Source organism: Leucopleurus acutus, assembly GCF_964270905.1.
Source record: "Leucopleurus acutus genome assembly, chromosome: 16".
In the NCBI taxonomy this organism is placed as follows: Eukaryota; Metazoa; Chordata; class Mammalia; order Artiodactyla; family Delphinidae; genus Leucopleurus; species Leucopleurus acutus.
Genome location: NC_139158.1, coordinates 13,635,136 through 13,663,130, shown reverse-complemented (window position 1 = coordinate 13,663,130; position 27,995 = coordinate 13,635,136). Strand labels below are relative to the sequence as shown.

Here is a 27,995-nt window from a genome sequence, read left to right as displayed (position 1 = left end):
CGCAGAGCGGCTGGCTGGGCCCGTGAGCTGTGGCCGCTGAGCCTGCGTGTCCGGAGCCTGTGCTCCGCAACAGGAGAGGCCACAACAGTGAGAGGCCCGCGTACGGCAAAAAAAAAAAAAAAAAAAAAAAAAAAATCAAAATTGACTCAAGAAAAATTTACAAGCTCAATGGATTGATCACCATGGAAGAAATACTTGTTGGCATTGTGCCCATATTGTTTTATAGTGATTTCTTTCGAACTTGTAAAAGACAGCTCTATTCTGACAATGCAGAAAACATGGAATTCTACTCAACTGATTTTGCTTAAGTATTAATACCCTCACATTAAAACATGACCCAGAGAACCAAATAAAAGGAAAACTATAGATTTCTGGAATCTCCATTTTTCCTTCTCTCTTTTTTTTTCTTTTTAAAATTTATTTAATTAATTAATTTTTTTTACATCTTTATTGGAGTATAATTGCTTTACAATGGTGTGTTAGTTTCTGCTTTATAACAAAGTGAATCAGATATACATATACATATGTTCCCATATCTCTTCCCTCTTGCATCTCCCTCCCTCCCACCCTCCCTATCCCACCTCTCTAGGTGGTCACAAAGCACCGAGCTGATCTCCTCTTTTTACAGCCCCTGACTGTTCTTTTCACCTAATATCTGACTTTCAGCAAATTCTCAGCTGGTGAGAGTTTTTCCAGGTACTCTGGTCCTTCAAATTGGTCTTTCAGGAAATGGTTACTCATTTTCTCAGAGTCTCTTTGATTTTGTCATTCTCTGTCTCTAACCATGGCAGAGGGGCCCCAGATTTCCCATCTGTGAGGTCCATCACCTTCACCATGCGTTTTGCCAGGCTTCTCTCGATATCCAGGCTAATAACCACATGATCTCCTATCAATTCTAAAGGGAGATTATGTCATGGGTCAACCCTAAGTGTCTCGGAATTCACTTTCATAGTCAATTAAACTGTGATGCAGAAAACAAGTCCACTTTACACACACACACTCCCCCTTCAATTATTCTTCCTCATATAAATGGCTTTGAACTTGAGTCATTTAGGTTTCCAGCAAGTTCCAGTAACCCAATTTAATTTGTCAGAACAAGGGGCATATTGCAAGCCAGGTAGGAATTGCTTTACAAAGGAAGCAGGAGGAAAAAATGTCTCAACCTTCCTTTCATCATGATCCAGACTAACTTAAAACATTGATTTCTGTATTCGGTCTTGGGTGAGTTATACTGCAGAAATCCCGAAGTCTTAGTGGCTAATAACCAGGATTTACTTCTCACTCAGATTACATGCCCTTCGTGGATTAGCGCCATGTTGCATTCACTCTGGGACCCAGGATGAAGGAACGGCCCATATTTAGTGTGTTTTTGTGGCAGAAGAAAAAGAGAAATGGCAGAACACACGGATAACTTTGAGACTTCTCCTTGGAATTCCATCACTTTCATATAGATCACTTTCACCCTCGTTCAATTGGCCAAAGCCTGGTACTAATGGGCAGGGAGATATAATCCTCTCACAGGAAGGGGAAAGAAATCATTGGAAATAATATAACCAATTACAGCCCACACTCTTGCTCATAAATATTTATTTCCCTCCCTTTAGCCACAAAATATACTCATCCCCTCCCCAAGGGAGACACTCAAAAGTCCCATCCAATGACAACAGAAGACAAGATCTAGAATCTCAAGATGTACATCAAATCTGGGTGTGACTTCTCATGATGTGGGGACATATGAACTGCAAAGCCAAATTACCCCCTGAATCCACCCCATCCCCCAACACACACTCAATTTTTAGTAGTGGAACGGGGTCAGGTTAACCACCAAGAATATTCCCATCCAGATAGCAAGCAGTGGAACACGCGTAGCAGTCCAAGTCTCGGAGCAATTCTGAAGACCTTGAGGTGAGGTATGTTCCTTAATTAGGCCCTAATTGTGTTTCCTGGAAATGGTGCTTGATGTCGTTGCATGATTTCATCACCATCTGGGAGAGCCATCCTTTTCCACTTGTTCTCTTTGTACTCACCTGATGAGGGTGAAACTGAACTCCTTCTCAGATGGGACTCGAACCTAGCCAAAGCTCAGACTGGGACTCGAACCCACGGGCTGGGACTTGAATCCACGATCCCTGACTAGAAGGGGACTAGAACCCACTGTCTTTTTTTTTTCTTTTTTAATATTTTTATTGGAGTATAAATTGGAGTATTGGAGTATAATTGCTTTACAATGGTGTGTTAGTTTCTGCTTTATAACAAAGTGACTCAGTTATACATATACATATGTCCCCATATCTCCTCCCTCTTGCATCTCCCTCCCACCCTCCTTATCCCACCCTTCTAGCTGGTCACAAAGCACCGAGCTGATCTCCCTGTGCTACGCAACTGCTTCCCACTAGCTATCTATTTTACATTTGGTAGTGTATATATTTCCATATATACACTACCACTCTCTCACTTTGTCCCAGCTTACCCTTCCCCACCCCGTGTCCTTAAGTCTATTCTCTAGTAGGTTTACCTCTTCATTCCCATCTTGCCCCTAGGTTCTTCATGACCTTTTTTTTAGATCATATATATGTGTTAGCATATAGTATTTGTTTTTCTCTTTCTGACTAACTTCACTCTGTATGACAGTTTCTAGGTCCATCTACCTCACTACAAATAACTCAATTTCGTTTCTTTTTATGGCTGGGTAATATTCCATTGTATACATGTGCCACATCTTCTTTATCCATTCATCTGTGGATGGACACTTACGTTGCTTCCATGTCCTGGCTATTGTAAATAGAGCTGCAATGAACATTGTGGTACATGACTGTTTTTGAATTATGGTTTTCTCAGGGTATATGCCCAATAGTGGGATTGCTGGGTCGTATGGTAGTTCTATTTTTAGTTTTTTAAGGAACCTCCATACTGTTCTCCATAGTGACTGTATCAATTTACATTCCCACCAACAGTGCAGGAGTGTTCCCTTTTCTCCACACCCTCTCCAGCATTTATTGTTTGTAGATTTTTTGATGATGGCTGTCTTTTGATTAAAACCACTCACCTGGTGTCAGGACTTACTGGAGCTCAGGTTCTTTTGCCTCATCACAGAAAGAACTCAGTGTGAGGCAAAGCGGCAGGCCAAGAGTGAGTTTATTAGCATAGGATGCTTGTGGGAGATACAAGTGGGCTGGCAAGGGAACACAGCCCTGAGAACAAAGGGGGCTACATTTTTATAATCAAATAAAAAGTGGGGAGGAGAGAAGACCACCTCTTCCTCATTCTTGGGCAGATGTCATGGTGCTATTTAGATCATATATATATTACTAAAATATGGTAATTTATCTCAGGTTTTGGTATAATGTCCCCTTTCACCTAGTTTCTTTCCCCTTTCACCTATATTTCTGTCCTGGCCACATGCAGAAATGCTACTCTTCAAGGACTCTTAACTCTCTGAGTTCATGTAACAGGATTCACATCCCGTATCTATTGTCTTGTGTTTTAAATATCAGGGTTTGTGGCTTGAGTGTGTCTGGCACTTGGATGCTCCTGGTCTTTCAAGGTAGAGTAGATTGTTGCTAGGTTACTGGATTCTTTTCTTGAGTGGTTATTCGCTTACAACAGTCTCCCAAACTCCCTTAAAATTCCTTTTCTGTCTTAATCCCCTAGTGAGATTTCTAAACTGACTATTTAATTATCCTACTATATCCCTATCAGGGGTATTGGAAAATATACCCTTCTTGGGGCCTCTGTAACTTATCCTCAAAGTGGCTTGTGCCCATAGAAGGTTGAGAGCCCAAAGATGATTTTAAGTTTTGAACAGTCATAGTCTTTTAGTCCCAGGCTGTTTGCTCTTGGCTGTCTCAAAAAGTTAGTCATTTTTAAAAATCTATTTAACTCCAGTTGGTTTCTGCTAATATCCACAATTATTTTTGAGACATACCTCTCTCTAAATTTAATGACCAGCTTTCTGGGAGAGCCACCTAACATATTCAGAGATTTTAAGAAGGGACATTTTGATTTGTTTTAATAGGTTTGGATTGTTATTTATAGCATTTCTCAATTTTATCTCTTCCTAGTAGGAGATGAGAAACAATTGCTTCTTTCAATGCTGCAAGACCAGAAATTTTGGGGTTGTCTCTGTTCTGGCTTGCAAAACAATCAATTCTTTCCTGAGTTCATCACCTTTTTTTCAAATTGAGTATAATTAACATATAACATTATATCAGTTTCCTATGTATAAGATAAAGATTTGAAATTTGTGTATACTGTGAAATGCTCACCACAAGAGGTCTAGTTAACATCCATCACCACACATAGTTACACATTTTTTGTGTGTGAGGAGAACTTTTAAGATCTATTCTCATAGCAACTTTCAAATACACAATACAATGTTATTAACTATAGTCACCATGCTGGATATTACATCTGCAGGACTTATTTTATAACTGGAAGTTTGTACCTTTTGACCCCCTTCACCCATTTCACCCACTCCCCACCCCCCTGCCTCTGGAAACTACCCATCTGTTCTCTGGATCCGTGAATACGGGTTGGTTCGTTGGTTTGTGGATTACACATGTAAGTGAGATCATACAGTATTTGTCTTTCTCTGTCTGATTTAGTTCACTCTGAGCTCATCTCTTTCTTGTAGATGAGCAACCAATTGCAACCAGAGCCTGTTGTGTCCCAAACTTATTATTATTATTATTTTGTGGTACGTGGGCCTCTCACCGCTGTGGCCTGTTCCGTTGCAGAGCACAGGCTCTGGACGCGCAGGCTCAGCGGCCATGGCCCACGGGCCCAGCCGCTCCGCGGCACGCGGGATCCTCCCAGACCGGGGCACGAACCCGCGTCCCCTGCATCGGCAGGCGGACTCTCAACCACTGCGCCACCAGGGAAGCCCTGTCCCAAACTTTTTACCCATTCAGTGCGTATCTGCCCTGAGTTATCACAGGCAACAACTTTACCAAATGTTTTGCTGCTGCATAACATGCGTTGTTATCTTTCCAGCCTCCAATAACAGTTTTCTTATTTTCCTGACCCTGCAATCCATACATCATCTTTTAGAATTTTTGTTATGGTAGCTTTTCATTTCTATGTACTAATTTCTATATTGTTGATGTAAACCAAGTTATACCAAATCTCTATGGCTACAACGAAGGGCATTTGTTACTCGCATTACTTTTCCTTTCTGGGCTATCTTCTCCACTTTATCCTCATTCTGGGACCCCAACAGAAGGAACAGCCTCTTTGTAGGACAGAAGGAAAAGGACACAGGCTAGAACCACGCAACGGCTCTGAAAGATGTTAATCGATGTGACCTATGTTAGTTCTACTCACATTTCATTGGCCAAGAAAGTGACGTGACCAAATCTGATAGAAATGGAGTGGAAAAGCAAATCTTCTCCCTTGTAGCGGAAGAACACAAGTGGAAACGCTACACCTTTTTTTCAGCTGTTCTTCCTCATAAACATGGCTTAGAACGTGCATTTTATCTTGTTAGAGCAAGACACATGCTGGCTTCTTGGAAGATTTAAAACTTTCTAGAGACATATGCATTGTCTGAAGTGTGACACACTCCAAAGTACATGAGGTGTGGAGGGGTGACAGCAGATGGCTGGATGAGTAGGAAACCAAACTAGCAGGTGGCATCTTTTTCTCCAAGATTCTCTACTGAGGGGGGAATCGCATTCCTTGAATTCCCGAGAAGTTCCTGCAAGTTCACAAGTGTACTTGGAGCTGAGCGTGGCAGAAAACTGCTCATCTGATGTCTTGAAAAGCTGGGACAAATCTCTGTAGGAAGACTTAGGACTTGCTGGTCATGCCCCAAGCCAAATTCTCACCCCCAAGTGCCCCAGACCCTCTCACTCCTCTCTTTTTTTTGGTAAATTGATAGATTGATTTTTGGCTGCCTTGGGTCTTTGTTGCTGCGCGCAGGCTTTCTCTAGTTGCAGCGAGTGGGGTCTACTCTTCGTTGCGGTGCACAGGCTTCTCATTGCGGTGGCTTCTCTTGTTGCGGAGCACAGGCTCTAGGCGTGTGGGCTTCAGTAGTTGTGGCACACTGGCTCAGTAGTTGTGGGTCGCGGGCTTAGTAGTTGTGGCTCACGGGCTCTAGAGCATAGGCTCAGCAGTTGTGGGGCTCACGGGCTTAGTTGCTCCGTGGCATGTGGGATCTTCCCGGACCAGGGCTCGAACCCATGTCCCCTGCACTGGCAGGTGGATTCTTAACCACTGTGCCACCAGGGAAGTCCCCCTCTCACTCCTCTTTATCTCCACAGTTCGACATGCAGAGGATAACTCTGGAAGAGCTGAAGCACATCCTCTATCACGCCTTCCGGGACCACTTAACGATGAAGGACATTGAGAACATTATCATCAACGAGGAAGAGAGCCTGAATGAGACCTCGGGGAACTGCCAGACGGAGTTTGAGGGCGGTAGGTACCTCTGCTTCTGCTCTCTACCTGGTCTGGGATAGGCCGGCCGTTCCACATCCTCTGTATGAAAAATGGGTTTACAGTCTCTTGGGCCGAAGTGGCCTTGGACGGAAGCCACAAATCCAGGACCGAGGTTAAAAGATCCTTTTTGCCAAGATGTAGTAGGTTTCTTTTTTTTCTGCTTTTTTCCCCCAACTCTGCATTTTTGCAAGACCTGTATTGACCCTTCCTTCCTCCGGTGACCCTGAGGTCTGTGACTTGAGTGGCTTTGTGGTGTTGGCCTTTATTTAGTGGGGGCTGCGTGGGGTGATGTAAGGAGCCTGTCTGAGCTGTCTGCAAACCTGGGTCAAGTCCAGTGGCTAATTGTGTGACCTTGGGCAAGGGGTGTATCTTCTCTGAATGAGTTTCCTCACCCATAAACATCAGGATAATTACACCTACTTCACGGGATCCTTAGGAATGAATGAATTACCTCCATTCTATGCTCTCTGAAAATACACTGGCCCACAAAAGCCCTACTCATGAAAAAACTCTCATGAACTTCACCAAGAAAATAAGGTTCTCCTGTGTCCAAAAAAGAGACCCGTGAGAGGTCATTTTTCTTGGACTCACGAAGGAAAGCTTTAAAAAAAAAAAAAAAAAAAAAAAAAAAGCTACCTTATTCCCTAATCAGTAGAGAGTTCCAGGGAAGTTAAATAATTGAGTCCCTCTTTCCAACTTTGAAAATCAGAGCTGCTTTAACAGCTCTGATGTACAGAAGTTTTTTTAATTACCTTAAAACAGCATAGCAGGCTACGGGCAATTTTTAACTTATTTAAGGTTGAGACTTTTTTAAAAGGTCTACTGTTTTTTTCAGTTCTTTTTTTCTGAACATTCCAACAAGCCAATGTGTACAGATGGTAAGCTGTCACATAGACACCAGAATGGAATTTGGTTCTTTGGTTTGGGAGCTGCTGTGTTAGAATCAGCCGAGGCCCACGACAGGCAGACAACACGGGGCTGAGCTTGTCTGGGTGGACACAGTGGTACATCCAGACCTGGGCGTCGGTGGGCCCTGTGAGGGCTGAACTGCTACAGGAAACGGGAGGTGGCTTATACCCCGAGGTGACAGAATTAACTCAAGTCAGGTAAATAGGGAGTGGTGGGATCGGGGTCAACTTGACAGCAATGCCTCCTCGTAATGGCGTTCACAGTGAAAATTTTCAAAAGTGCTGTGCACAGCAAACAAAACCCAGCTGTGGTCCAGAAGGTGCCTTGGTTGCCCTGCTTGGGACTTGGACCATAGCATCAATGTCTGCGTTTGGAGTTGGAGCCGCAGGGACCACACAAGGGCGAGAAGGTCACAGCCAACGCCGTCTGCAGCCGGGCAGGCAGGGGAATTGGGAGGACGAGGACGGCTGAAGAGGGCAGGGATTGGATTAAAATTTGAGAAAACAGCAGGCCTGGCTTCTCCATTCCATCTTGATTTTAGCTGACAGACTCAGTGCTCAAACAGTAGAAGTGTTTGGGGGCTCTAGTCGCCCTGCTGTGAGACACACTCTTGAAATGAGTAGGAAGAGTATTTCTGAGCACTGCATTTTCCACAAGAACCTATGTTCATGGATTGGTGCTTTATTCAGAGAAATGTCACAAGTCTTAGTACTTTCAGAAAGGTCAGACTGCCCTGGGAAATAGTCTGAACTCTAAGCACTGTCCTTTTATTACTCAAAAGCTCATCTATTAATCAAATAAATAGCTGGCTTAGGGCTTTCCAAATAGAAGTCTTCCTGGGTCTGCTTTAGTGATTAGTACATATAGCATTAGCAACACTTACCGTTTGGGGGTGCTTGATAAGGGCCAGGCACTGTGCTTTAAAATTCATGATCTTATGTAATAAAAGGAATACTATTTGTAACTCACACCTTGACTTCTTGAATGACCTCTGTGAGCTTGATTACATAATCCCTTCTACAGATTTTCATGTCAGAGAGGGTTTTTAAAATACATCAGCGCTTTTTGGCCCCAAACATAACCTCATCGTGTTTGCGTTTAGGTGTAAGATTTTTCCCATCTCGGATATGACCAAAGTCACCAGTGCATGGGTTTTTTTTTTTGTTTTTTTTTTTGTTGTTTTTTTTATTTTCAGACTTTTATTATGCAAACTTAAAACACACAAAATTAGAGAGCACAGTATATTGAGTTACCAAATACCAATCACTTGGATTTAACAATTGTTAACATTTAGCCTTTTTTTCTCCATCTATTTTAGTGCATGTATTTTAATGCCCACAGCTCTGTCCAGATTCAGGAAAGGGGCTCCCTGATTTTACTCAGGGCAAAGGAGTCTGGGAAGAGATGGACGCACAGACACAGAATTCACCCTGGTGCCCTAGGACTGAGAGAGTCCATTTGAGACCTTGTGGTGACCTTGGCTTTCTCCCTTCCATCTTTCCCCCATGCCTGCTGCCCACAAACGGGGACCTACTGGCAGTTTGAGCCTCTCCCTGCTTCTACCGATGACTGATGGCGTAGGTGCATGGCTTGTGCTTCCTAAATCTTCTCGGCCTCCAGCTGTTTGGGCTTCCCCGTCGCCCCAGTGATCAACTCCTTCCTGTCTGCTCTCGCCCTTGACCCAGGCTGCCCCTCGCCTGTCCAGCCACTTCAGCCAAGGCCTCGCTGACATTTCAGAATCCCCCTCCCACCTGCCAGCTGGCACCATCCCACATCTTGGTAAATCCAGCATCTGACTCTGTAGGGACAAGGTGATTGCCTTTCCTTCTTTCAATGATGGAACTTTTTTTTCTTTTATTTGGCCGCGCACCACGAGGCATGCGGGATCTTAGTTCTCCGGCCGGGGATCAAACCCACCCGCCCCTGCAGTGGAAGTGCAGAGTCTTAACCATTGGACCACCAGGGAAGTCCCAGCAATGGAACTCTTATCTCTTCAAATTTTATCTTCTCTGCAACCCCAAATGACCGATGGGGGGACGGGAGCTGGGACATTTTCCCCAGGCCCCAGAGCCCCCCTCAGGCCACCTCCACTCTTTCTGCTCCCCACTCAGGAAGCTCTCTCCTGCTCTTCTGAGAGCTCTGCCGCAGCAAATATGTTCCCATGCTGATTAGCTCACCTATAAAGCTGGGTGATCCATGGCGCTTGGAAATTCTGCTCTATTTGGTGTCAGAGGAAGGAATCAAGGTGTAAGGACCTATTATACCTAAAGATGTAAGAAGTCTTTGCCTTAAAAAAGTGAAAGGGCACATCGGTCTCTGAGCAAAGAAGGAGGCGATAGTCAGAGAAACAGGCATTCTGTAGCGGAATCAGAAGTTGAAGAAGCCCACATCAGATGTCTTCGAGCTCAGCAAAACTGGAGCTTCTGGAGTGAGGAAGAGGTTTGAAAATGCTGCAGCGTGTGTCCGTTAGAAATTAACAGGAGGGCTTCCAAAGGCCATCAGCATCATTCTATGTCAATGATTATATTTTTCACTTTTATAAATCTTGGGTCTGATACTTTCACAAAGGTGTTCGGATTCTGTCCATGAAGTCAGGAAGTATTGATTATTCCTTCCACATGAATGGAAGAATAAAGAACGGAGAAATAGGCCAGGGGTCCAAAGGGTGTGGTACCCCTGATGGGAGAGGTTTGAGGGATTTTTTTGTCTTCTTTTTAGTTTTCATTTTGCCTTGATTTTGTTTTATTTATTGGATTTTTAGGTTAATACAAACAACACGCACACACACACATACACAGAGCCCCTCACACAGTCTGATCTGCTAATCTTTATGGTGCGTAGGGCTCTGTGATCATAGGTAGGCGTTACATTTTCCATCTTCTCCCAAGGAAAGGACAAGAGGAAATAGGATGAAATTCCAAGTTACATGTAAGGAAAGTTTTCCTGACTTCTTCAGGAAGTCCTGAATTGGGGTGTCACACCATGGATAGAACCCACTCTCCTAGAGCACCAAAAGAAGTCACCTACAGAAGCCCCTGGGAAGGCAGAGAAGAGACTACAAGCTAGAAGAATCTAATGCAAGGATTCTGAAGCGGACTTTTCCTTCATTCACACCTGGTTTCCAAGTGGAAAATCATCAACTTGAGTCAGACACTTGACCAGGTGTCACCCATGTGCTGGGTGCTTTGGGCAAGAGCTCACTTAACCCCACTCAATTCAGGGGCTCTCTGGTGTTACCCACTGGTGGGCAGCCTGTGTGTCCCCAATCCAATGAGAATATTTCACTAAAAGTTGGACTTCCAGACCCTTCCAATCCCTCAGACATTTTTTTAAGTCCTTTACTAAGATAGATTATGCCTGATGTACTAATGTCTTATCAAATGGGTCAGATGCAAGATTACGTGACTACCCACAATGCCCCACCACCATCCATGCTAAATAAGAGAGGTTTAAGCTGGTTTGCTTCCGTTGGACCACTTGTGATCACCAGCTGTTTTGATTTTGGAGAACATAAGCTCAGTGACACTGAGAGACGAATTTCACATTTTATTATTTGGTTCCAGTCGCTGACATCTGTGAAACTAAGTGGTCTTGTGATTGAATCATCTATTTGCCTGTCACCAGATCCTTATTAAGTGTTCTCAGGATAAATTAGGTTATGTACTAAGTCCAGGAGGAAAGGGATGAGGGAAAGCTGTCTGGCGTGCTTCCCAAGTGCTGGTCATTTGTTAACACATTAGACCGACCTGTCAGCACGGCCTGAGGGATCAGTTCTGGGGTTCCTGTGGGACAGATGAGGGAACTGAGGCTCAGCAAGATGGAGTCATTTGTCCGAAGTCAAACTGCGAGTAAGTCTCCAAATCTAGGTCCACCTGACCGAACCCCGCCCTGGCTCCCCTTTAGTGGCCCCGGGCCGTTTCCCCGCGCTTAGGCGTTTCAAAGACTCTACAAAACGACTCTTCATCATCCTCACTCCTTTTCCATTTCGTCGCCAGTGAAATCACATTATATTTGGAAGTCAAGTAGACATGCAGCAAGATCTGTGTGTGAGCCCTTTCAGGATGCGTCCCCCAAGGCTTGTCCCTAAATGGAATACCAGCTGTCAGGGTTTTGTAGGCTTCTGACAACACGCACGGGAGACGGAAATCAAGCAGAAATCATCAACTGGGGAATAAATAGTTTCTGTGAAAGACACGGCAAAGCTGCTCTGTACCATTCAGTATGATGGACAAGAGAAACAAATGTCAGAGGGGTGACCCAGGCCAGGGAGCCCCCAAAGCACCCCTGTGCAGTCATGTGGGTTCTGTTCCCTGCCCTGTGTAGACTAGCTGTGTGACCCTGGGAACTCATTTTAAAACTCTCTGAGCCTTATTTTTTTTCCTTTGTCCGATGATGCAAAGATTGGACAACGGTGGTCATATCTAGATTCAAACATTTCTGGGCTCCTTGGAAGGTGAGAAGGAATTTTGCAGCCATGTCCCAGGGCTCCAGCTCAAGCCATCCCTGCTGAAGTCGCAATGTTTCTGTCGGGATGTCAAATGCACACCTGGATTGGGAGACCTGGCTCATCACCTGGCCGTACCCCTTGGGCATTTCATGCCCATTCAACTGAAAAGGGCATGATGTGTCATCCACACCATCTGCTCCCAGCTCACCAGGTGCCGTGACTTTCCTGAAATAAAACCTGTTCTCCTGGGGTAGATGTAGGAGGTTAAGGCGTAGGTGAGGTCCATGGCAGGTGGTGAGACAAGAGACAGTTTGAAAGAAAGTTGGGGCTTCGGACAAAAAAGGATTTTTCTTCTTCTAGTTGGGGACCTATCAAAGCAAACCTGTAGGAAAGTTTTCTGGAGCCATGAGTGAGGAGTGAAGGGATTCTGAAATACAAGATAGAGACCTGGAGAGCTATAGGCATGATAGCTAAGAATTCCAGCTCTGCACTCTGGACAGGGCTGGCTTCAAATCCTGCCTCACCACCTATAGGTCACTTGAGTAAGGCACTTAAATAAATATTAAGAGCTTTTTTTCATCTGTGAAATGGGAATCTTATCATGACCTACCTCATATGGTTGTTATGAGGATTAAATGGGATAACACGTGAGAAGATTTAGTACAATGCTTAACACATTAGTAAGCAATCGTAACAAACAAAACTGGCCTGTCCCTGGTCCCAGTTCTCTTCTTATTGTTACTTTTTACCTGAAGACATTGCAGAGTATGCACTGCTGGAACACCACATCTTTGAAAGATGGTGCAGGAACCAAATTTACAGGGTTTGAACCATCCTCTTGACACATTTCATCCCTAAAGTTAAGTCCTTGCCAACGTTGGAGTTCCCAAGAGTATTGGTCAAGACTCTTTTGGCTTCAAGTAACAGAAACTCAACCCACACCCCATTAAACTAAAAAGCACTGGCTCAAATAATGCGGGAAGCCAAAGGGATGAGCTTTGGTTGACTTGGACCCAAAGAGGTCAAGCAACATTCTCTCCCTGCCCCCACCTTGCTCTCATTCGCTCTGTCCTTTCCTCTCTGTTGGCATCATTCTTGGGCAGGCCCTCTCTCCCCAAGGTCAACAGGATTCTCTCTCTTGAGATTCAGCTCCATTCCAAGAAGGGGCTCCAAATCTGCTTGGCCCGTGTGCCTACCTCTGGACAAGCCAAGAGCTTACGGTACTCTACTGGCCAATCTGGTTTGTTACTAGTGGAAAGGTGAGGCCCTGGATTGAGAGTTCCACCAGGTGGAGAGGCACATATCCCCAGACCAAAAGATGAATTTTGTTACATGAAGGGGAAGGATGGCTGGAAAGACCAAAATAACACCTGGCCACACCATGCCAGGGAGCCTTGCAGGACCCTCAAAGCCAGACACAGCTGTCTGACACCCGGAAACCCAAGATGATTTTGTGGTGACGAAGGGCCAGCTCATACCCACACAAGTACAGGTGGCCTGTCTTCCTCCTACGAAAACATCACCTGTTCCCTTAGAGACCACATCCTCCACCTCTAACTTCAGGTCTTACGTGGGTGCCTGGACGCTCTGTTATCACCGATGAAAAATCTCTTTCACAAGCTCTTACTTAACTCCACCTTAGACTATGGAACTATCCAATTTCATACAATCATAAAGTGTCAGACCTGGAAGGATCACAGAACTCTAGCTCCCATACCTAGTAGATCTGGCTAATTGTTAGAATCATCTGAGCTGGGTTTTATATCATTTTACCATTTCCTGAGCCCCAGACTCCCTGCCAGGAACATCACTTACGTACATCTGCGTTAGGGCAATTAGAATTGTTATGATTCTGATTTGCCTTATTTGGGAGCCAGTGTCTCTGAAGGTTGAAGCCAGAAGGATTATGAACCCATTCTACATAGGCTCACCCAGCTGGTCAATGGCAAAATCCGTGTAGACTCCTGTCTCCGGGAAAAAATTCGAGAGCCACTGCCTGGCATTTGCCGAGCAGAGCCATGTGAATCTCTGTCAAAATAAGAAGGGGAAGGAGCGGTCTGTCACTAGAGCTTACAAACCCAGGTCCTACCACAGCAGCCAGGAGTCTGCTGGTGCACGGACTCGCTAATGAACTTTTAAGAAAACAGGAAACCTCGCTTCTGTGTCCTCCTGTGTCAACCTCCCCTAACTCACATTTCATCCCCATGTACTTTCTGGACTCCTACTGTGACAAGTACTACGTAGAAAGATATCAGCATCTACTGGGAAGAAAAACATAGAAAAGATCACCAATAGCATGAGGTATTCTTGCCATTTTCAGTGCTCAATAAGATCCAAAAAGGAATAGGTTCCTTGACAAGTTAAACATAGAGTTACCATATGACCCAGCAATGTGGCTCTAAGATTTGTACCCAAGGGAACTGAAAACACGTCCACACAAACACTTGTACATTAACGTTCATAGCAGCATTATTTCTAATAGCCAAAAAAGTAGAAACAACCCAAATGTCCATCAGTTGGTGAATGGATAAACAGAATGTGGTACGTCCATTCAATGGACTATTATTCAGCCTCCAAGAGGGATGAAGTACCCACACATGCTACAGCATGGATGAATCTGGGAAAGATTATGTTAAGTGAAAGAAGCCAGACACAAAAGGTCACGTAGTGTATGATGCCATGTATATGAAATGCCCAGAATAGGCAAGTCCATAGAGACAGAAAGTAGATTAATGATTACCAGGGGCTGGGGAGGGAGGGCGATGAGGAGTGCCTTCTAATGTGTATGGGGTTTATTTTTAGGGTAATGAGAACTTTCTAGAATTAGGTGGTGGTGATGGTTTCACAACCCTTGGGAAGGTACTAAATACCACTGAATTGTACACCCCAAAAGGGTGAATGTTATGGTACGTGGATTCTTTCTCAATTGAAAGTAAATAAATATTAAGAGCTAGATTTTTTTTTTAATTAAAATATCAGGCCCTCTGAGAGCACGATAGATGTTCAAGAGAAGCCTCATAGGAAAGTGAAGTTTAGGTTAGGCCTGGAAGAAATGAGAGGGAAGGTAAGTGGACACCCTTAACAGAGGGAAAGGTATGAACAGTGCTGCAGTCTTAGGTAGAGAGCATAGCTGCTTGGCTGAGAAAAAGGCTGCTGGGGGAGGGGAGGAGGGGTGGTCTAGGGACAGAGGGACAAAGGGGATAGGAGGTGATCTGCGATCCTGCCTACCTGCTGAGCTTAGGAGCTGGACAGAACTGCTTCCCCCAGCAAGGGGGGGCCTTCAGGGAGATTGCAGGGCGTGATGACGCATACCGAGCACTGCTCCAGGAAGGAGTCTGGCTGCAGTTCAGGATGAATAATTGAGGGAAGGGACCAAAGCAAAGTCTTGGGAGCATCTGCTGTAGTCTCAGCCCGGGGCTAGAGGCTGCAGGAAACAGGAGAAAAACCATCAGATCTTTTCTGCAGCCCTCAGGGGATACAGGAAGGATACCTTGCATTTCTCTAGCAAGTCAGGGTTGCACAATAGTTTTTGATTTTTTTATGAGCCCGTTGATCTCTGAAATAATTTTTGAAATTAACAGAACAATTATCATTAGGTCCTTTTACAGAGCGAGAAACTGAGGCTCAGAGAAATTCAGCCTCTTGCCCAGGGCTCTTCCTAAGTGGCAGTGAAGAGAAGAAGCCATATCTCCAACTCACAGTTCATCCTGGGCTGACCTGTCTTCTTGTTGGGGAAACCAAGTGTAGACACTGAGAATGAATAAGTACACAAAAATATAGTGCAATGCAAATATATGATAGCCAAAGACAGGCATTAAATTATTATCAACAAACACATTAATTAGTGCTGGGTTATACTGTCGACCACACCAAGCGTTTGAAGGACATTTCTTTTGGATCTTCCTCTGGCTGTACTTTCTGTTGCTAAACAAAAGATCAGGAGAGAGTTTGTGTAGAACTTTTGAACCTGGATATTAGAATCAGACGTGGGTTCAAATCCCACCTTCACCATTTTCCAAAAGACCTTGGACTCTACTTCTCAGAGCTTCAGAGCCCTCACCTACCAAATGAGGGTCACACACCCCATTCACAAAGGACTATCGCTATTAATTCTGCAAGGACGTCTATAAAGTACATATGCGTACCTTGCCCGCTGAGGTGGGTGCTCAGTAAGCAAAGGGGAATTTTTTCAAGGTTTCCATATAGGAATTAGCATTCACTGGGCACAGACAACATTCAAGTACCTTCCTATGCTCATAATCCTCACCACAAGGCAGGTCTTATTTACCCACATTTTATAGGCGGGGAAATTGAGGCCCAGGGAGCTTGGCTTGCCGCAGCTCACACAGCTACAATGTGGGATAAGATGATTGTGATTAAGATTGGTGTCTGGCTTCTTCACTCTACCACACAACTTACATCAGAACTGGATGTGAAAGAATTCTCATCCTGGGACTTCCCTGGCGGCATAGTGGTTAAGAATCCGCCTGCCAATGCAGGGGCCACAGGTTCAAGCCCTGGTCCAGGAAGATCCCACATGCCGTGGAGCATCTAAGCTCATGCGCCACAACTACTGAGCCCATGTGCCTAGAGCCCGTGCTCTGCAACAAGAGAAGCCACCGCAATGAGAAGCCCGCGCACCACAGTGAAGAGTAGCCCCCCGCTCGTCGCAACTAAAGAAAGCCTGTGCGCAGCAATGAAGACCCAACGCAACCAAACATAAATTAATTAATTAATTAATTAAAAAAATAAAAAAGAATTCTCATCCTTGCACAGAATCTGAATTAAAGACTCTAATCTCCAATGACGGTGGGTTTCAGAACTACCCAGGAGAGAGAGCTGGAAGCTGCACTCTACTTACAGTACTCACGTCTGGATCCAGACTGGCATGACCTCATGTACAAACTATTAGGTCCCCAGGCCTTTCCTCCTTCCTTATCTCTCCCCTCCTACTGCTTTGAAGGATTTTTAGATCAAAGGTGCAGCCACTCTCCTGGGGGATAATCCTGTTGCCTGTAACCTTTTTTTCTGAGTGTCCTTCACAAAGAAGGGCTTCAGCAAAAAATTTCTCCCTCAGCCCAATCACACAGTTTTTCTTTTCCTTAAGCCTTCGCCAGCCCTCAAGATAGGAAGGTAGATGTCTGCCTTCAGAAGCAGTTTTATACTGAGGAGCTGCCGGAATAAATTATAGTCCTCAGAAAGTGTTAGATACGCCATTTCCACATCCTCACCTTATTTTCTGCTTTGGGTCCTTTCCTTCCCAAACACCACCTCCGTTTTCCTTCCTGAGGGCTGATATGACTTTTTACATTTGCCCACTTCTGGGGGCAGACACGTCTCTGCACCGAGGAAATTTTCTTCCTCCAGGTAAGAACTTATAAGATTCTAAGACCCAGACAGGATGAGCAAGTAGTAGAGAACTGAGCCAAAAATACTTTCAATCACCAAGGGACCCAGGGGACCCAGAAGGATTAAAGATATCGAGACAAGGCCTAAGAGACTAAGGCAGAAATAACCGACAGGTATTGCGGAGGGAGCCGGGAGCTGTGCCGGGGGCATTGGGCCTCTGTGCAGTGTGGAGAAACTTTCCGGTGGATGTAATTTGTAGAGGCCCCCCTGAGCCTTGTCTCAGGGGACGCTCCTTTGCCTTTGGAAACATCACCCACTTCCTGCTTCTTCCCTGCTATTTCTAGGGCATTAGAGGAGCCGCTCAGTGTCAAGGGGGAGAGGGGCGTGAACTTGAACATGTTTTTTAGGTTTTTTTAAAGGCATGTGGACCATACCTTGACCTTTTCTTTTGCCTTCTTTCCAGCAGAGAGTAATTTTAAGGGAAATTACACTTCTTTTCTTTCTCTTTTCACTCAGTTTGGCCTAAAGAAAAACCACTTTCCCTCAGCTGGTGGTTGTTTGCAAAGGTACAGTAGAATGTCTAGCAGAAGGACCCCTTTGCAAAATGGAAGGTAATCTGAAAATGTTCTTCAGTCCTGGCCTTGGGTTTCCGCAGTACCCACACCCCGATGTCCCTAACACACCCCTACACACATACACACACAGCCCTCCTGCCCCCAGCAACTCAAGCTCTATCAGATTCTTGGGCCCCACCCAGATGTACTGAACCAAAAAGCCTGGGGCTGGGCCCTGGAGATCCCCTAATCACCTGCAGAGCTTATTAAAAATACACATTCCTGGCCTCCACCCCCATAGATTTGGATTCAGTCATTCTGTGATGGGGTGGGAGAATTCGCATTGACATCAGACTCCCAGACGGTGCCGAGGCAGCTGGTCCAACGAGTAGCCCTGGTGTAGGTCGCCTCCCGCCAGCCTCCCAGGAAGGGATTCCTTCCACAAGCTAAGTGGTAAACTGTGTGTAAAGCTTACTGCGGGACCAGGACGGACAGGGAAGGAGGTGTAGACAAAAAGAGGAAAGAGAAGGAAAAGAAATTCTGGCGTGGGAAGCAATGCCTGGAGGAAAGAGCCGTTCTTTCCTTTCTTGTTATTTCCATTTCCCTATTTCTGGCCCATATTCCTAACCCACTAGTTAACGCCTTCTGATCGAGACCAACTAATGGTTTCTCGTGGGCCTTATAAAAATGGTGACTCAAGACCTGGCCCAACAAAAGGATTAAGACAGCGCCACTCCAGGGCCCAAGGTCAGACCCTTGGGGCCGCAGGATCTGGGGGCAGCACCTCCTTGCTTCACGCGGGTCCTAGCCACAGCTCACGTGGTCTCCACAACCCAGATTTCAATAGGCACCACGATCACCTAGTTAAACTCAGGAGATCACTGGCCAGAGTCCCCCATTCAACAGATCTGCGGGGAGCATGGGCCGGCCTGAGAATCTGCCTTTTTAATAAGTTCTTGGTGCTGTGATGTAGCTTACCCAGGGACCCCGCGCTCGAACCACTGCTGCGCGTATCTGCCATAATGCCGGAAGCCCCTTAGAGTCATTTCAACTGGCAGCCACCCAAGAACAGTCCTGGGAAAGGTAAGTGGCTTCCAGCCCATCCTGTAGGGATGCATCCGAACCTCGCTCTGTCTGTAACAGCTGCCTCAAACACGGGAGGCTGGCTTTCTGCAGAAACGACATGGCCAGGCCTGGATGATGCCTTTGGTGAGACTCACGCTGAAAATGTGATGTATTTCCTCGCGCCGAAATCGCTGTAGCGCTATTGCATCTGGAAGCCTAGACCTCACTCGGAACATCACATCTGGCACGATTTTTGAAGTTTGGCCACTTCATACCATTTGCCAGGAGCAGGGATGCCCAGTCTCTTCCGAGAGCTGACCTAGTGATGCTTTACTTGATGTGACCGGTCTTCTTCCTGTGGACCGGTCCCTGGGCTTGTTGGGGAAGAAGTGCAATCTGTCTCACAGTGTCATTTCTCTCTTCCCTCCCTGCCTTCCCTCCATGCCTCCTTGCCCTCTGCCCTCCACCCCACTCCAGTGCATTCCCAGAAGCAGAACAGACAGACCTGCGTCCGGAAGAGCCTCATCTGCGCCTTCGCCATGGCCTTCATCATAAGCGTCATGCTGATCGCGGCCAACCAGATCCTCCGGAGCGGCATGGAGTAGCGGCCTCCTCGGCAGCTGCGTTCCTGGCTCACGCATGTGCTTGCCCCGCGGGCAGACTCTTCCTCCACAAAAAAAGCAGATACGGACGGTGCAGACGCGGCACAGTCCAGCGAAGAACCCAAGGTTGCAGTGCAACCCGTGTTGTTGCAAACCCACTTCATCCCCTTGGCAGGTACACAAAAGGGCTGTCTTCAATGCTTTAATGGTCTTGTTTCCTAATGCAATAAATAGCCAGGAGTTCCGAATGATCGCTTCGACCGCCTGTAGGAACTCTAAAGAGAAACTCCATCTTCATCTCGGAATTCCCACGGCCATCCAGGTTGGCGGGGTAAGGCAGCAAGAGAGAGGCGGAACACGCAATCACCTCCGCGCCCCGTTCTCTCAACCCAGGGGTCAACTGGAGACTCCCTCCCTCCCCCACCCCAGGGCAACCCTCAGTGCCGAGAAGCTGACTTCTGAGTTGCTGCAGAAGTGGGGGCTTCCCGTCCTACCCTGGCTTCCTTCCCCAACCTAGTGGAGGCCCCCCGGCAAGGCATGAGGGGAAAGCCATCGGACGGGGTGCAGCACCCAGCGGTCTGCAAGTTGCACCCCCTTCGCTTCTGTTCTACTGCCTTTTCTACAGGACTCTTGTTGGCAGAGTTGGGGAGCTCTCGGTTTCCGTCGGCACTTGGCTTTCTGTTCCTAGAGCCCATCGCGCACCAGCATTTTGGAATCTGCAGAGAGCCTTTCTCCCAGCTTTGCCGCCTCTGCTGCCATTTAGACAAAAAAAAGAAGCATAACCGTGGGCATCTCTATCACATAGACACACAGACAGACGTATATATTGGGTTTCTTCATGTGTGACATCCATCGTCCCTAATTGCTTTACTGCTGATAGAAGCTTGTCCTCCGACACACATCCCTGCCTCCCTGGGGTGGGTATGGGGAGTTTGGGGATTGGAGAGGGACATAGGCTGGTGGTGAGGAGGTATTGCAAGCCACGCCCCAGTGGTCCAGAGCGATGGAGTCCAAACACATCTCCATGCTGGGAGACCTCTGCAAGTGAAGGTCCTTGTGCATCTCACCTTTCTCTCATCTTCCAATTTGCTTTCTTAGTCTGTCTTCCCAGATAGAATGAGAAACACCAACCCAAACGGAAAGCTGGAAAGATCAAACCACTGTATTTTACATAACATCTTCAGGCAGTCAGATTCTGCAACTGACTCATTTTCACAAGAAAACAAAAAGATGCTAATGAGCTTAGCCAACTCGACAGGTGAAATACTTCTGTTGGGGAAGGGAACTGAAGCCAACTCCCTTTCAAGTTTGCGATTTCCTGACTTTTCCCAGATGCCGTATTCACCACTGCTATTCATTCCAGCTTGCGTAGTCTGATTAGCCAGTAACCTTTCGCTGTAATTCTTCCCTCTGTACGTTTCCAAGCTCAGGTCTTTATTTCTGTGATTGGAGTTGTCTTACTCTTCTTTCTTTCCATTGCATCTTAAAGCTACAAGCTATTCCCCTCTCCCTTTTCCCTTTCTGTTCAGTATGGAGGTGCCAGAATTCTTCCTCTCTTGCTGCAGCCGGGTGGTTTTGGGGTGCGGTGTGTGTTTATGAATCCCTCCTCAAGCCTCCCCTCTCTCTCTGCTCTCTCCCTCTGAACTTCTCAGACTTGGAACGTCCAAGGTCTCAGTTTGGGGTCTTCTTCCAAATCACCTCTGCAAGCACTTTGGGCAACAGCCTGGGAGCAACTCTAGAAACCTCCCCACTGCAAATATCCACGATGAGCACAAGTAAAACTAGGGTTTGAGCCGTAGGATGGAGGAGGGAGCAGGTGTAAGCTCCCGGGCACCTGGGCGGTTACAAGTCCCTCTGTGAAAATGCCTGGGGTCCCACACATCCAGGCCGAGTAAGGCAATGGCCTGCCTGTCCCTGTAGCCTGCCCTGCCCCGCTAGACACTTCACGTCTGTCTATCTCTCCTCTCTCCCCTCTCACCAGACTCACCTCGGTCCCTCAGGACCAGGCTTCAGAAGGAGAACAGGTCCAAATGCAGAATACGGACACACAGGACAAATTTATATTTAGTTTCTGCCCAAAGCAGTTTGCTCTCTCTCTTTAGGTGGGAGGGACCCCGTGAATGACTTGGCCATGTCCTCCTGGGGAGCGGGGTGAGAGACCCCAAGTAGACTGGATAGAGACCCCAGGCATGATTCTTAAAGGACCCTGCCCTGTGAGAGGGCAGTGCTGGACTTCAGGGCAAAAGAAATGAGTACTTCTTTAAAGGCTACAGGTTCTTCTGCCTCCTACTGGGGAGCAGGGACCTTGAAGGATGTGAGGGTTAGACTTCATTGGAAGAGCAATTAGCCGCTGTGCAAGGGTGTGAATTACATGGCAACCTGAGAGACACCAGCAGCCTGTTCCCCACCAAGTCCTTCGCATCCTCCCCCTAGAGGACCATTTTCCTCTCTCCCAGTGAGTCCGTGGAACCGAGTCCATCCTACCCAGGAGAAGGCATCCCTTGTGGGTGTTGCTAGGGAGAGAGGGTGAGAAAGAAGCCATAGAATTCTCTTTGATGGGCTAGAGGTGAGCCTCCTGCCGTGGTCACCTCACACGTGGCGCCAGGAGCTGAGTGTGTGGGAACGTCCCAGCGCTAACGGCACCCCGGAGACTCTGGGCACCGAGATCCTGTAGCTTTGCCTGGACGGTCTGTCAACGGTGTTGGGCTGAAAGTACTGACTTCCCACCGCCCCACCCCCAAGTTCTGTCCACACCAGTGTTACTCCAGGGCCCCAGGCCAGCCAGTGCCTTCCCCACGGGAGTTACTGTGCTCACGGATGAAGACTCTAGAAGTCCTGGTCCCCCATGTCCACGGTGTGCCGTGTGGCCCTGGCTGGAAGTGACCTTTGCAGGAACTGAGCGGGAGAAACGCAACGCTCACTCTGTCCTCCCAGCAAGTAGACTTAAGAGTCTATTAGGGGGTGGCTGAGAGACTGGCAAACCGAGCGTGGCTCATTCTTGCCTCCACCCCTGACCACGCGAGTGATGATCAGGGAGGCACTTTGCTTGGGGGACAAGGGGTGCAGACCCTGACCCTTTGACCCCCAAAGAAGCTGTCTCTCATCACTCCCAGAGCCCCCAAACAGGACCTAGCATGGGAACTATTAACCGTGGCTTCCAGAATGTGCGTGGGTCCCACATGACCTATCTGTGTTTAAAAAAAAGAAAAAAAAAGAAAAAAAGGATGTTGCCATGGCAACCCTTGCATTCCACCCTGAGTTTGCCAAGGCACACAAAAATAGGGAACATTTCCTTAAAGAACAAACACTTGGGTTCTGCCTGCTTGCATCCTGACTCCCTGAATCTGTATCCCACTGGTGGGAGAAATTAGCCTCCAAGGATCTGGTCATTTCTCTGCCTTTTCCTCTTCTGTTTGGACCTGTCCTTCCATTGGCTCAGGAGAACAGGAGCTACCTGTGAGCCGGGTGGTACCCTCCCCACTTCCCAGAGCCCAGAGCAAAGACCCCTTATTCTGGGCAAAAAGGCAGAAATGCCATCTGGAAGACAAAAAATATTTTAAGCCCCAGTCTTTAAAAGCATCTGTTTGCCTGTTGAGAAGCTCTCCCACAAGCCAGAAATGTGAACTAAAGTGAACTGAGGTTTACGTGTGGTCTCCGGCAAGCCAGTGGTTTGCAGAGTTTCTAGGTGTTTTATTTGCAGAGAACAAGATGTGTGCAACACGTCTTCTTTCTTGATACCTGCTTCCTGTCTCAATTTTCGCCTGACCAATGGTCTCCTCTCTGCAGTTAGCCGGGAGAGCCTAATGAAAGATGGCAAGCTCCTCCTGATGATCACGCCCCCATCCCAACCTCCCATCCACAGAATCACAAAACGATATATCAGACGCCTGGGAGAGAAATTTGTCTTTTATTCCGAATGCCTTCTCTAGGTTCAGTCCAGACTCAGGTCATACATCAAAGAGAGTTTTGCTCTTAACCCATAGCTAGCAGCCTCCCCGGGACCGTATGAGGGCATGACCAGAAAAGTAAGGTGTGACCGCCAAGCTCCTCAGCTTGGCGGGCATGGCCTTGTGTGGTTGCATACTGTAAAGCCCCGTTCCGCTGTGCTCTAGCTCTCCATGCCTGCTGAAGCTGCCGAGGTCTGCTCCTTCCAGCTGGAGGTCTCAAACCATATTAGGTCATTTTACTGCACTATTTCTCCCAAAGCCCTTAGTGATCATGTTATTTATTCTGTTCCACTAAGATACACAAAAGGTCTGGAACCCCACTGCAAAAAGGAGGGGCCGCCTTTCCTATAACCATGACGATACACATAGACTTAAGCTTCTAGACTTTGGCATATACTGGTTGTGTCACCAGGCGGACCACGGAACCGTCTTCCCTGGAGAACATCTATCTGAAATGACCTCAGATCAGAGATTTCTCATTGGCCTCTTCTGTGATCCTCCCAGGGCTTAGCCTCCATAACCTAAAGGTGTTGCCGTAGCTATCCTCCCAGACGCCTCAACTCCCTCCGGAAGGGGAAAAAAAAATCCATCAGAAACAGAAAAGAAACGTTATTCCGCAGCTAGGGGTTTCAATTTGAATTATTTAAAGCAATGGCAAAATGCAGGGAGGTTCAGACTGCCTTGAAGCACTCTGTCTCCATGACAATTTAAATGTCAGAAGTGTTCAGCTTCACTTCTTACTTCCTTTGACTAAGTCACTCAGGGGACTGTCCTCCGTCATGTGGCCTTGTCATAGACACTTGGTTTGGAGGGAAAAGGTCAGGCACTGAAACCAGCCAAGCATTTCTCTTAGTATCCTATGCTCCATGCCAAGTCCATGGTCATTGAAACAGCCGTGGTTTCTACTGAATACTGGTTTGGGACCCTCTTTATAAGGTCTCAAGAGTCATAACAATGCTCAAAAAGTCTTAGAGGCAAAATTAATTTGATTCAGGGCTTCCCTGGTGGCGCAGTGGTTGAGAGTCCACCTGCCAGTGCAGGGGACACGGGTTCGTGCCCCGGTCCGGGAGGATCCCACATGCCGCGGAGAGGCTGGGCCCGTGAGCCATGGCCGCTGAGCCTGCGCGTCCGGAGCCTGTGCTCTGCAACGGGAGAGGCCACAACAGTGAGGGGCCCGCGTAACGCAAAAAACAAACAAACAAACAATTAATTTGATTCAGTTGGCTTGAAATATAGTCACAAAGAATCGGGTTCTGCCAGTCCCCCATAGACAGTCCTCTGAAACTGGGAAAGACGTGCGAAGCATCCTGACCCCTGCCTCCGCCTTGGGTAGCTAATCCGTTGGGTGGGCCCACCATGCTGGGCATAGCCCTCATCCACCTCTTTCCCTTGAGCCTGATGTGTTGGCTTTCAAACCTGTGCTTCTCACACTGATAGACCTTATTGTCCAAGTGAAACAGATGCAGAGGCTGGAATTTCCCAGGGGGCAGAGCAGCAGGTTAATTAGGAAGGAATATTCCAGGGACTGAAAACTTCAAGTGCGTTGCTGCTCCATCCCTGGGCCTGGGAGTGAAAAAGAAAGTCTTTAAAGGGCCGCTGAGGCTGATCTCTGAACATTTTCCCTGTACGTCTGGTCCACTCTGGGAGCATACAGGGGTTTGAGGGCCATGGGGCTGCTGCCCATAACCTGATCCCAACGACATGTGCTGGGAACTTCAAGAGGTGGCTGGTAGCCTGCCGTGCCTTGGGGGCTGCTGACAGTTGCCAAGGTCAAAATGCCTTTCCCAGGGTGCACTGTCTGGGCTCAGACCGGTTGAACTGAGGCGAAGAGAGAAGACCTTAGCCCTGGACGTGTAAGAAGCACTGTCAGCCAGGAAGGGCACAGGAGGCAGGGCCCCAGGTGCTTTTGACAGCCACCAGCCAGATAATTCTGAGTGACTCCCCTTCCCAGCCTCAGGTGTCTCATCTCTAAAGCAAAGGGAAAGGTCAACCAGATGACTCAAAAGAGCCCTCCTCTTGTGACTGTCCGAAACAAATCAAAGTGAACGCCCACACTTTGAGAGGGTCCCTGTGTCCCCTATGAATTGCATTAGGGACCGGCAGTTTCATTTTTTTTAAACACAAATCCCAAGAGGCAGTTGTAATAAGCTATCTCTTTAGGTGTCCGTTGTCTGTAGATGAAAGATGCAGGTCGGCTTCTGTCGAGTGTGTCTTGTAGGCAAGAGGTTTTATTTACTCCCTAAGGACTTGCTGATTCAAGGGAGCATCCAAGATGGGCTTTGTGTCCTGCCTGAGCCAGTGTCACAATGAAGGACGTGGGAATCACCTTACCACAGGTCCCGTGAATCAGAATTCCTGCCTAAGTAGGGTGAGACAAAGCCAGATTCCAGGAGAAGATGCTGCTTCCCCATCTGAAAAAGCCTAACTGGAAGTTACTGAATAAACAGCACAACTTCTGATCATTTCTTTCTCTTTTTTTTCTGACCCATGGAACAGCAGTTCCCGTATATAGGATAGTGGCTCGTAATTATTCGTAACATTGCAGAAGGGAGTCACGATCTCTGGGGATTGTTAGGGATTTGATGAAGAGTCTGCGGAGACCAGGCGCCTGCGGTGGTCCTTAGGTGGTTCATGAGCGATGCTGAGCACAGGCGCCTGCTTTAGATGCGATCCAACCACGAGGAGGGATAAAGGGCAGAGAGAGGGCAGCTGCAGGATACACAGAAGTCTCCGGCCCTTCTGCGCCATGACAACCTGAATTCCTAGGTTTCCTTTTTTCTTTCTCTTCCCAAAGTAAATGGAGGCCGTCATTGTTTTTCTAGCAAGCCCTGCTGGTCTTCCCTGGAAAGACCTAGATTGGCCAAGGAAAGGGCCCTCTCAGCTCCTGGTGGAAATTTACACAAGTCACTGTCTCTCAGCTCTCTCCAAGGAAAATCAAAGAATGTTCTTTCTTTCTAACCTGGAAATCAGGCTTCAGGGTCTTTAAATGGCTTCTTAGTGGGGATTGATTTTTCTTCCCCAACTCTGAATCCAGGAAGAAGCGATTTCTCCAAGGGCTAACCAAAGAAAATGCCCTTGGAGGAAAATAAGCCCCCAAATCTGGCCCGGGAATGGGTTGGCAAGCTGTCATCTGCTGGGGGTAGGGGTCGTTGTGACCCTAGGGGTCATTAGACTTGAGACAGGAGGTTTTTTCTCAAAGCACGGTGGTAAACGGCTAGATACAAATCAGAGCGCAGCTGAGGACTCTTACCACCAGGCTGACGGGAGGTTGGCAGGTCTCATATCCAGAATGGGCCACTAAGACTGAAATCCTGGGTCACAAGCTTCCCATTTACCTCATTCACGTTCCTTTTTTTTTTTTTTCATTCAGTATTCGTTGATGATTTCTGCTACTAAATGATGAGAGAGTCAGCAGATTAGTCAAAAGAAAATCTTTATATAAAATGTAAATATTAATATAAATTAACTTGGCATGCAACGTACTGATCCCATGAAGTACATATTATTAATATGTTATCTTAGTGTATAAAGGAAAACTGACTGCCATATTTACCAGATGTTTTTCTCTAACCAAACTTGTCTGTAAATATATAATCTGTATAAAAAAGAGTCTAATTTACCATTATTTATGCAATAGAAAAAAATAAAAGTTTTTTTTTCTTTTGATGAGAGATTCAGCTCGTTATCTGGGGCTGTGATTTGCAAAAGGGTCATGAAATTCATTTCCGTGACCCTGAAGGGAAACCAGAGCTCTTTGATGGACCGTCCAGCAACATCACCCCCTTCCAAGAAGCAGCCAGTGAGAAAGCAGCTGGGGACCTTTGGTGGGGCTTTGGAGGGGAATGATTGACATCCGGGGAAGTAAGCCGACGATGGAACATATGGTGAGAAATACGAACCAGCTTCTGGCTGGGGAGCAGACAGTCTACTTAAGAAAACTTTGCAGACACCCAAGCTAATGGTGTCATCCTTTTGGTATTCCATTTGCCAAACCCTTCCCAACATTAGCATTCAGGTACTGCTTCGCTTTTGCTTAAGCATTTGGAATTTTTAATGTTATTTGAGCTTCTTGGGCATAGGAAAAAACCACCCGTTCCCCTATAATATATTTATATAAGGAAACAAAGGGCACCAAAAAGGCAAGTGACTTGCTTAAAAGCACTACCAGGGATCCTGCCTGGATCCGGCCTTCTGTCTCCAAGCCTCATGAGGGCATCTCATATTTTCTTTCCTTTCCAAAAATGTTATCACGTGTTTCCCCAAATATCCTGTCCTTAAGTCAAAAACCTGAGTTTCCTGTGGGTACAATCTCCCAGAACCTCTCAGGGTCCTCAGTTCTAAGCGCTGCATTTTATACACCTTCTTCAGAAACTTAGGAGGTAAAAATCACTATGCGTTTGTTTTTGTTTAAAAATTCTAAAAATAGAGAGTTCTAGGCATAGAGCATGTGTTTTGTTTTGTTTTGTTCTTTCTTTCCCCTTGTTAAAGGGGGCGTCTGGCTAATTCCAGCGAGATAATAACTTGGATTTTATCCTCTCTGATCTGGGTTTTAAGAACTTTTTTATTATACAGGAACAGTTAGTCATGAATATTCATTCTCCTGAGTCCTTACCCCAGCAGCGGGTGTTCTGCAGGACAAAAGACCCCACAGGGGACTGAGAACAGAACTCAGGTCTGACCCTGA

The 27,995-nt window shown here is 46.8% G+C and overlaps 1 protein-coding gene across 3 annotated transcripts in view; it reads left to right on the top strand.

Annotated features, from left to right (window-relative positions):
- CALN1 (calneuron 1) overlaps positions 1 to 19,448 on the top strand; it is a 481,970-nt gene extending 462,522 nt beyond the window's left edge. For all 3 annotated transcript variants that reach the window (XM_082857506.1, XM_082857508.1, XM_082857507.1), the window contains 2 exons: positions 6,261 to 6,417; positions 19,240 to 19,448. In XM_082857506.1, coding sequence (XP_082713632.1) covers positions 6,261 to 6,417; positions 19,240 to 19,367 — 285 coding nt within the window. In that variant the 3' untranslated portion in view covers positions 19,368 to 19,448. The remainder of the gene's footprint in view (positions 1 to 6,260; positions 6,418 to 19,239) is intronic.
- Positions 19,449 to 27,995: the final 8,547 nt, after the last annotated feature.